The sequence below is a fragment of the Nematostella vectensis genome, chromosome 12, assembly GCF_932526225.1.
Source record: "Nematostella vectensis chromosome 12, jaNemVect1.1, whole genome shotgun sequence".
NCBI lineage: Eukaryota > Metazoa > Cnidaria > Anthozoa > Actiniaria > Edwardsiidae > Nematostella > Nematostella vectensis.
This window is the reverse complement of record NC_064045.1, coordinates 6370998-6381367: the sequence shown is the minus strand read 5'-3', so window position 1 is coordinate 6381367 and position 10370 is coordinate 6370998. Positions and strand designations below refer to the sequence as shown.

The 10370-nt window shown below is 39.3% G+C and overlaps 2 protein-coding genes across 2 annotated transcripts in view; both read left to right on the top strand.

Annotated features, from left to right (window-relative positions):
• The first annotated feature begins 1145 nt into the window (after nt 1-1145).
• On the top strand, nt 1146-5901 carry LOC5508303 (protein disulfide-isomerase). The gene is made up of 8 exons (XM_001628843.3): nt 1146-1368; nt 1446-1643; nt 2617-2885; nt 3026-3130; nt 3761-4090; nt 4443-4563; nt 4698-4873; nt 5192-5901. Exons 1-8 carry the CDS (start codon nt 1224-1226, stop codon nt 5396-5398), a joined length of 1551 nt encoding a protein of 516 aa, XP_001628893.2. The 5' UTR covers nt 1146-1223; the 3' UTR covers nt 5399-5901.
• A 2539-nt stretch (nt 5902-8440) lies between these two features.
• LOC5508300 (rho GDP-dissociation inhibitor 1) overlaps nt 8441-10370 on the top strand; it is a 6932-nt gene continuing 5002 nt past the window's right edge. Inside the window, exons 1-3 of the mRNA XM_001628844.3 lie at nt 8441-8729; nt 8813-8917; nt 9136-9209. Of these exons, the coding sequence (XP_001628894.1) occupies nt 8558-8729; nt 8813-8917; nt 9136-9209 (351 nt within the window). The 5' untranslated portion in view covers nt 8441-8557. The remainder of the gene's footprint in view (nt 8730-8812; nt 8918-9135; nt 9210-10370) is intronic.

Genomic DNA, 10370 nt, shown 5'->3' with positions numbered 1-10370 from the left:
AAGATTGTGTTAGCTTACATTTTGTTTATATTTTGCCTAGAGGTTCCTTACATGATATGAAACAAAATAAGCTTTAGCATTTTATGGTAGATGATCCGTTATTGAGATATGATTTAGCGGAGTTGCCTTAGATAAAAAAATCGCAAATTTCGGCCAAACTGGGCAATTTTAGACAAATCAAGAGTCTTACAATTTGCAAAAAACGGATTAACTACCAAAAAGCTTATTTTGTTTGTGTATTTTTACACAAGGAACATCTATGCAAAAAATCAAGCGAATATAAGCTAACAAAACCTTACAATTTGGACTTTGCCATTTTTTGCTCCTGTCGCCATTAATAATATTCCAGACTAGGGGAGGCTGCGCTGAACACTAGACCAAGAGTCGCTACCTGATTTTTCCTGAAATAAAATCAACTCCGCAGGCTGCGGGCCTGATTACACACAATGTCGACTGACTCATCATGGCGCTTAGTGCAATAAATCTGATCATATGTTTGATGTTTGCTAACACGCCATGCGAATCAGCGAGTGCCATGCGATAAACAGGTGCATGAGTGTGTTTTGATATTTTTATTTTATCTAATTCAAAGAAATCAAAAATATAGTATAAACATTCACTTCTGTATGCTTTCATGTTTGAATAACAAGCCATCGAAAAGAAAAAGAAACTAAAAAACATTCGCAGTTTTCTCACGACCATTCACGTTGAATAAATTAATCGCAACCTTAGTTCCTGATTAAATAAGTGCATATGCTTAACTGTATAGGTTCAATAAAAGCACAATTCGGTTATTATAAAATTATAGTTCTCACATCGGCACAAAAAGTGATTGGTACATCAAATGTGTTCTTTGAAGAACATTGTGGCTTCTAGCTATTGAGGGCACCGAATCTTTTCAAAAGACTTGAAAAATCTAGTATCTAAGAGCAACCAAGAAACAATATAAGTATCTTACTATACGTGTCCATTTCACCGGTACCCCCGTGTTAGTTTTTCCTCTTTTATCATTAGAGCTAAATCAGCCAATCAAAATCGGCCAGGACCTCCCGTTCAACTTCCGTGACTAGTTGGACGGACACGATTGTGTGCTGGACCAATCAGCGCTCGACACGAGCTGTAAGAATCGATTTCCGGTCTGTTCGTATTTCGACGGCCTCTTTGCCTCTCACGGCGCAAAAAGAAGTCACAAAGATTTTGAAACGTCTCAAACCACAGCCAACATGAAGCTATTACCCGTATTATTACTAGCTCTAGTATCTCTAGCATACAGCGAAGAGATCAAAGAAGAGGAAGATGTTTTAGTTTTAACAGAAAAGAATTTTGACGAAGCTGTAGCAGCTAACAAACATGTTCTGGTGGAATTCTGTGAGTACAAAATGATTCCCTCGCGTACAAAATTTTGCCTTTTCGTTCGCTTGCTCATGTTGATCATTGGCTTCTAGATGCGCCATGGTGTGGGCACTGCAAGGCTTTAGCCCCTGAGTACGCTAAAGCTGCAGGACAACTGAAGTCCGAGAAATCCGAAATCAAGCTCGCAAAGGTCGATGCTACCGCAGAGACGAAACTCGGGGAGAAATTCCAAGTACAAGGTTATCCTACTATCAAGTTTTTCAAGGACGGAAAGCCATCAGAGTACGCCGGTAAGCCATATAGTCTCATATTCAAGTTTATGTGTTTAAAAAAGGTTTTGGGTTGCTATATGAGCTGCTGCACGTGTTTCTTGCTGGTGTGGTTCATACAAAAAAATGCAGACCTTTCTTGTCAGTTTATTCTTGTCGTTTTGTCGCGAAAGACGAATGCCTGCTAGTTTTTTATGCATCTACAGTTATTACTCGAAAGCCAGCTGATCTATCAATCTATCGCCACTAAGCGATCCACAAAATGTGAGAGAAATCACACAGAGGCAGTGAAGTGGCCCCGACTTTGTTTATTGTCTCGAGTTAAAATGGAAAATTGGTGTAATAAATCCTTAAAAATCACGCTCAGTGATTTGCCTGATATTATCAAAATTAGTTCTAAAGGCCCTGGAGGCCCAGTGTGATTTTGTTTACGATGTTTTGATTTATGACTAAATTAAACGCATGCTTGATTCTTGTTAAAACTTGCTTTTAGTGAAAGACACTATTTTAGTACACGTGTCATTGTATCACTATGGTTTGATTAACAGTCGGGAAGTTTAGAATGGAATATTGGTAATTTATTACAACAATTGCACGTTTTTCCACTTTTTTCCATTATTTCAGATATACAATCTTTTTACTAAATTTTGTTTACTTCCAGCTATGTATATGCCATTAGAACTTGCATGACTATCACAGAATTGTTAATGTTTTTTTGTGCCATTGTTCTCATTAATGCCATCTAGGGGAGGATTTAAATAATATATAACCCTATGTTTCCCTAATAGAATCTTATAATGGCATACTATTGCAATGTACAATGTACATAGCTTTTGTACAGAAGAATTCATAGAATTGCAACAATCCATAATAACAGACTTGTAACAACCACTTTTACCAATTGCTTTTCTTGTTGTTTGCAGTGAAATTGTTTATAGACAAATTACTTATTGGTTTATATACGTTAATGGACATAATGCTACTTAATTTATAGGTGGCAGAACTGCCCCTGAGATCGTTTCTTGGTTGAACAAGAAGACCGGACCCCCTGCCAAGGACCTAGCTACTGCCGATGCCATGAAGGACTTCATCACCAAGGAGGTGGCTGTTGTCGGTTTCTTCACCGATAAGGAGTCTGACGCAGCCAAAGCTTTCTTGTCAGCTGCTGATGGTATTGATGATGTTGAGTTTGGAATTGTTTCTGATAAAGCTATTGCCTCAGAGCACAAAGTTGAGGGAGACAAGATTGTGCTTTTCAAGAAGGTAAATACATCAATCTGGAAATTAAAAAGAAACAAAGCATATGTCGATTTAGCAAAAAGGATTAGATCTTTGTTAACAGTGCATCAACTTGTTGGTGTTGCTTGTACTTTTGCAAAAACGTCATGCTTATTTTATTGCAGTTCGATGAGGGACGCAATGACTATGATGGAGAGTATGACTTTGAGAAGATCCAGCAATTCGTGAAGGCGAACCAACTTCCTCTAGTTACTGAGTTCAGCGATGAGGTAACATGTAGTGTAAAAATATTGCAAAACAGATTAGAAATGAAACTAAATACAAGCATTTGTATAGTTCCTTTTACACAGTTTCTAAGCACTTGAGGTTTAAACACCTAGTACACAATTAAGAATGCCAGTGTTGTAATTAAGAAACACCAGCTTCTATTAAGCCCACATACATTAAATGGGTCAAATTCAGGGCCAAGAAACAGGAAGGGAATCAAACCTGTTTCAGCAGAGGTGAGAGGCCTTATGGGCTAAGCCAACACCCTGGGCAACCTGTGCTTCCATGCTAGAGTTTATCTTATTGTCAATATGCACAGAGTTCCAAGTGTAGTAATTGCAGTACCATATATAAGTGATGTCATCATGCACTGGCCATTTTATATCCTATTTTTTATACTAAGCATCACATAAAATATAAACAACCTATCTGACCTACTTTGCACTTCTGTACCAATGTTTACATGTTAGGGTTCTGCCAGATGCGGTTTTTTGATTTCTCTGTGCAGGAGGTTGCTACTGGCTTATTGTTATATAACACTTTTCATTGTATGTTTGCTGTCAGTGGCTCATATTGACAACATATTTCATTGTTATGATTTATCCCATGCTTTACTCTCTGCATTCATTTAGACTGCCCCCAAGATCTTTGGTGGTGATGTCAAGCACCACATCCTTCTCTTCACCAACAAGACCAGCGATGGCTTCAAGGCCACCCACGAGGCATTCACTGGCGGTGCAAAGGACTTCAAAGGCAAAGTTCTCTTTGTCTATGTCAATACTGAAGTTGAGGACAACCAGCGCATTGTTGAGTTCTTTGGAATCCAGAGCTCTGAGCTCCCCACCATCCGTCTAATTAATCTAGCTGACGACGACATGACCAAGTACAAGCCAACAGCTGCTGAAATCACATCTGAAAATGTCAAGGAGTTTGTCCAGGCTTTCCTTGACAAGAAACTTAAGGTACTTATCCTGTTTGCTTGAACAAAGGTACTTATCCTGTTTGCTTGAACAAAGGTATTTGTACATGTAGACAAACCCTTGAGGCTCTGTTTTTTTGTTGCTCATATTGTACATGCATTCAAGTTCAAAAGTGTCTAGTATTATTTTTCTCTGATTTTGATGAAGTAAACAAAGGCCATTCAAATTTTTAGTCGTTAAGATGGTTTTCTGTTAGACTTGAATCACTTTGAGAGGAGTTTTAATATGTATGCAACAACCATTACTACTGTACTTGCTCTGCATATTATTAGAAAAACTTCCCAACCTAGTATTTGTGGTGAATTGTTGATAAAGTGTTCATTGTCTTTTTTAGCCCCACCTCCTCAGCGCCGAGATCCCTGAAGACTGGGACTCAAAGCCAGTCAAGGTTTTGTGTGGCAAGAACTTTGATGAAGTTGCTCGTAACAAGGACAAGAATGTTTTCGTTGAATTTTGTAAGTATAAACCATCTCACATGATAACCTTCACATGAGCTTCCCTTACCATCTGAGTTGACTGAAGCCTACATACAAACTCATGACTTTTAGTAATTTTTGGGGGGCTTACAATGTTGTTTTCTTGTGTGCAGATGCCCCATGGTGTGGCCATTGCAAACAGCTTGCTCCTATTTGGGACCAACTGGGAGAGAAGTATAAGGATCATGCTGATATCGTTGTCGCCAAGATGGACTCCACTGCTAATGAGGTTGAGGGTGTCAAGGTTCACAGCTTCCCAACCATCAAATATTTCCCTAAGGAGGGAGAGGTCAGTAGGCTTAGCTAGTAAACATAACATAAAATTAAGAGTTGATGTGATATCCCACTTAACCCCACCCCACACTACAAAAATCAAGCTAAGTAGAAAAAAGTATATTAAGTAAGAAAAATATTGCCTTGTCAGATATCAAATGACTGGCTAGGGAAAGTAGTCAAACTTATCTATCCCTTCAACCATTAATTAGAAAATATTTTGACACTATTTTTGGGTGTTTTTTTATTCCTCACCTAAGCATGTATGGTGTGACCAAGCTCATTAACATGTTTCGTTGTTGTTGTTGTTTACATTGGCTTTGTTTTTCTCCAGGCTGTTGACTACAATGGAGGCAGGACCTTAGATGACTTTGTCAAGTTTCTGGAATCTGGTGGCAAGGCAGGAAACGAGCCTGCGGCAGAGGGTGAGGAACCACCACCAGAGGGAGAGGGTGATGACCTTCCTCCAGAGGAGGGCGGTGAGGTTCCACCTGAGGGCGAGGAGGGAGCCGAGACTACTGAGACTAAGGATGAATTGTAAACAACAACAACAACAATTCTACATTAGCACACCTAACCTCAACTTTAACAAATTACTCTTTTCATCATAATAAGTTGTAAATTTTCTGGTCCAATTTTGTTAAGTTTATTTTGACCCAATTTATTAGTTTTTTTTGAGTAACTGCATCCATTTTGTAAATTCTTATTTCTTATTTTATAGGAATATTGTCGAAAAATGTTTAATTTACAATATAAGATATTGCTCCCATTCAATTTGGTAAACATCAAAACTATAAAAAAATTGAAAAATGTTTACCATTGTTAGGTTTCTTTGTTGATAACATGAATATATGCTGTTAAGTATATATTCTGAGTAGAATTTCGTCCTAAGGGCAGTTTCATGATCTTTATACTGCCCTGTGGCTGAGGAGTACTGTATATGGGTGTGGCTTAATTTATGCCTTGGTAGTCCCATAATTTATACGTACAAAACTCTGTTAAAATATTGTCTGTGGTTTGAGATGAATAAACTGTTTGGAAATATGTTGGTGTCCTCAGTAGTAGTAGTAGTAGGCAGTCTTCGGACAGTCAGTGTCCATGACATCAGCGCGATGAACGTTGGCATTTCTTTCCATGACTAAAAAGCCCAATGCGCGAAGCACATGTGCGACCACATGAACGACAAACGAGGACAGACGTCGGAGATGGGTTTGATCCAGTTCGAATTTCGGATGCCTTTCTCCTCTGCCTTCTTTCTTCGGCCTCTCTTTTCAGCTCTAACTCCCCTGAGTTGAGTGCGGCAGCACATTCAGACCTCCATCTGCTGCGATCCTCGGCAAGCTTCTCCCAGTTGTCCACGTCGAGGCCGATTGCGAGCATATCACGCTTGCATGAGTCCTTGAAGCGGAGCTTCGGGCGTCCTACAGGTCTTGATCCGTGTGCAAGTTCGCCGTAAAGAAGATCTTTGGGAATACGGCCATTTTCCATTCGACAAACGTGGCCTAGCCACCTCAACCTGCGTTGACGAAGTAGGGTAAAAAGCGTCGGTAAACCTGATCTTTCGAGGACCTCGTTATTCGTAACTTTATCCGACCAATGGATACCGAGGATGCGGCGAAGACATCGCATATGGAAGGTATTTAATCGCTTCTCCTGCCGCGTCATTTTCTCTTCTAAACAAATTTACCCTTATTCTTTATTGCAAATAAAGAATCCTTGAAGTGCATCACTACTCCCCTAACAACAAAAATCAACAAACAAATTGTCGCCTACTCTATAATATATGCACTTTTATTTTTGCCACAAATAAGTGACAATAAGAATGGCTGTGCAGGGAAGAAAAAAAGCCTGACACTTTTTGTGTCACAAGACCCAATAATTTGTTTATTGTATGTAGAGGGGTCTTGTGACACAAAAAGTATAGCGTTTTAAACTTTTAGTATTTTAAAATAATACAAGAACTCTAAGCTACTTGATTACATAAATTTTCTAGCCTGCGTAGCACCCCCCCCCCCCCCCCCCCTACAGAGAGCCGCTACGAAGGTAAAAATTATTTCAAAGCTTGATGCAAGCGCCCGCTGTTCTGACTGCGTGCGGGCTACTTGCTTGAGAAAGTCCAGGTGTAGCTGTAGGATCTTATTCTGTTTTACTTCAGCCTAATACGTTCAGCGCTGGAGTACGCCTCCCTAGCCTGGGCAAGTTTGCCTGTATCTCAGCTTGTTGACTGGAGGTGTGCAAACACAAAGCCCTGCATACAGTATAATTTATCCTGATTTCTGCACAGGTAGCCCAGGCAATGGTTGCTTGTTCGTAGCTAAAAAATTCGGCTGTTCTGATAGGTAACGGGTAAAGCGATTTTTGATGAAATGTTGTAAAAAAATGGCCTTTCAACTAAGAAATTACCTTGTTGTTGTCAAATTTAGGTGTGTAATACTCGATTTGTGGGTGGTTTTCTTGACGAAATTTATAACTTCATGTATATTTCGCGAAGAAAACCCAGCCGCGTAGCCAGGATTTCTAACAGGAGGGAGCCCAAAAGGCCTTTTCAAGGCATTGTCTCTTATGTTTTAGATAATGTCTTATACATTTACCGTATTTTGGGCTGCTTGAAGGGGGCCCGGGCCCCCTGGCCACGCCCCTGAAACCACCCCCAAATCGTTATTAGACATACATTTGACAACAGCAGGACATGTTCTAAGTTTTGAGGCAGTTTTTACAACATTTCACAAAAGATAGCTACTTAAATCCACTCGTTTTACCTCTAAAAGAACAGCCGAGCTACGAACAAGATTCAAAACGATTGTCTGGGCGATCTGTGGTTTGTACCCTCTTAGATCGGCGCCATGCGGCATGCACTGTTTTTCCATAGGGGAACGGTACCCTGTGTCTCATGGGTACAGCCTATGGTCACCAGGCTCTACAAGAGGCCCTGTCGTGGCCGAAACTAAGCGTCTTGACACTTTTGTAACTTATAAATATAGTTTATCATGGTGTTAACTGACCACTCTTGCCATTTTTTTATTATTAAGGTGCAACATCTGAAAGAAAGGGCTGTATTCAAACGCTTGTATTGTTGCTTTTTCTGATATCATTTGAAAACTCCATACCTATTCTTCATAATATTACGAATTGTACGATGTGGAGCAAAAATTGCTTAAGCCACTCCCCCACGCTGAAAGGTGAAAAAGCATCTGGCGATTTCATTAAAAAACCAGATTGCTCCTTGTGCCGATAATCTCACTGCCAAGTCGCATCAAAAGTTGCATATGTTTGGCCAAGGCCCCTGTCGAGTAAGTACGCAGCTGCTTTGTCTCCTATTATCTTTGCTCTACAAAGGAGTTCTTTTGTCTCTATTCTCCTCGTTCTTTGTGTCAAGGTGCGGATGTTGTTCATTTGCCCAATCAAGTTGCAGCTTGTAAGAGCTGCGTACTAACCCCCCCCCCCCCCTGTCCAGTTCCGCCAGGGTGAGTTAGTGCTTTGCTGTTTTTGTTTTATTATCGCTTGCAATTATAAGCCTCCCCAGTCCACCCTACATATATTTCTAGGCGGTCAGAGTAGTCGCAATATGATTGGTCTAGGGATTATGACGTCATGGGGTGGTCCACCATTTTGTAAAAGAGCTGCAACCATCCTTCACCTTCAGTAAATTTCCACTTACTTCGGTGATAAAATTTAGCTCTTCTCTTCAAAGTAATACAAAATGTCTGAAGCAGAAGCTAACCTTAAGCCTTTAGATGACGACGAGCCAGAAGAAACTCCTGGATACGTTCCGCCAGCTCAGAAAACCTGGGAAGAAATTCAGAATCTGGACGCGGATGATGAAGCTTTAGTGAAATACAAGCAGACATTACTCGGTGTCACTCCTGAGGAATGTAAGACCTCGGCTCCACTTTTGAAAAACATGCTCAAAGTTTTATTTTCAGTTCTTTGATTGCTGTTCTTTTGTCTAATACAGTGCCAAAAGGTCCAAAAAATGTGGTGGTAGAAAAAGTAGCGATTGTTCCCACAGACGAGAAGGGTAATCCAGTGCGAGATCCAATCGAACTTGATCTGATAGGAGGTTTGTTAAAATCATTAAGTTTTTCTTTGTTGCATTATTTCAAGCAAGGAAAGTTTAGGGCAGAAATGCTTAATAAGCGCGAAATTTGGGACAAGGAAATGATGATGTTGACGCGTTTGATGGAATGCGTGTCTCATCTCAGCGCTATTCGAATGAACGATCTTTGGAGACATATCGTTCCATCGCCCTGCTTTCTATTTCCCATTTATTTCCTGCAGACATCTCCAAACTTAAAGATTCTCCTATCACTATCAAAGAAGGCACATACTATAAAATCAAAATCATATTCAAGGTGAGTTTATTACAGTTTAAAGGGTGTGTGATGTTTGTACTGAGATTATTGATTTGATATTGTGGATTCCGAGCAAAAAATGTACAAAACTAAAGCCTAGTTGTGTCCGTATTGCAACGAGGAACCTATATGCAGATATAAATAATAATCTAGTCTTAAATGAAAGATCCCACGTCACTGTTTACCTTTTATCTTATCGATGTTACGATTTTAGACCTGTTCAGAATTGCAACTTTGCATTATGTTATATATCTTTCAGCCCGTCTTTTGCAAAGCTAATTCTTCTTGTAGAGGTTAAATGGTGTGTTGCTTGTTAAATATACACTCTTTTTTATAAGAACGTCTAATTTTCAGTTGAGGCTGGGCCGTTCTTATTTTTTAAACATTTTAAGGCTGAATATGTTTTTAGATTTTAGTGTATAATAAGAATATAATACCCAATGACTTTTTTAGGAAGATAATTACACAAAAATAATCAATAGCAATAATAAGGTTGTTACTATAAGCACAATTTGATTCTGCATTTTAGAACGCATCAGGACTAAAAAAGAAAAAAAAATCTGCTACTGAGCCCCAACATGTTCTTAGCATGTTCTTGAGGTGAAATCTCAGGCTGGATATTCTTATAAAAAAGTTCTTATTAGAAGAAAGAGTGTAATAGAAGTGAACTGTACATCGATAATCAAAACTGTCAAAGTATCTCAGCTGTGGATAGATTTAATAGTTTTTTCATAATTCTTGTAACTTAACAAGTTGTGAATGTTTCCCTAATGTTATTGTTAAGGGAGTGTTCAATGGGGGAGGGAAGATTTTTTTTCAAGACCCCTTTCGTTGTTAACATTTTTTTGGTGCCCCCCCCCCCTTTCAGATCCCAAAAATATTCAGAGCCCCCCCCCATCTCTTCTTCACAACTTTTGGTTTTGTTCTTCGTAAATTTTTTTCCATGTGAAATTGTGTAAAACGATGCAGGGTTGGGTTTTTACAGGGATTTTTTTCTCAATCAGTTGTTTTTGGATTTTTTTCCAAAATTCCCCCCCCCCCCTCCTCCTTCAAAAGTCGAATGGTCCACCCCTAAGAATGCTTATTAAGGAGTATACTTTATATTATATATATTTGTATTTGTTAAGAATATTTTCCTGTATAAAAAGGGATAATGTCCAA

Bases quoted from the DNA above. Each gene is read 5' to 3' on its own strand.
- LOC5508303 (XM_001628843.3), top strand. From the start codon at position 1,224: ATGAAGCTATTACCCGTATTATTACTAGCTCTAGTATCTCTAGCATAC. The intron at 1,369-1,445 runs GTGAGTACAAAA...ATTGGCTTCTAG, and splicing joins ACATGTTCTGGTGGAATTCT to ATGCGCCATGGTGTGGGCAC. The intron at 2,886-3,025 runs GTAAATACATCA...ATTTTATTGCAG, and splicing joins AGATTGTGCTTTTCAAGAAG to TTCGATGAGGGACGCAATGA.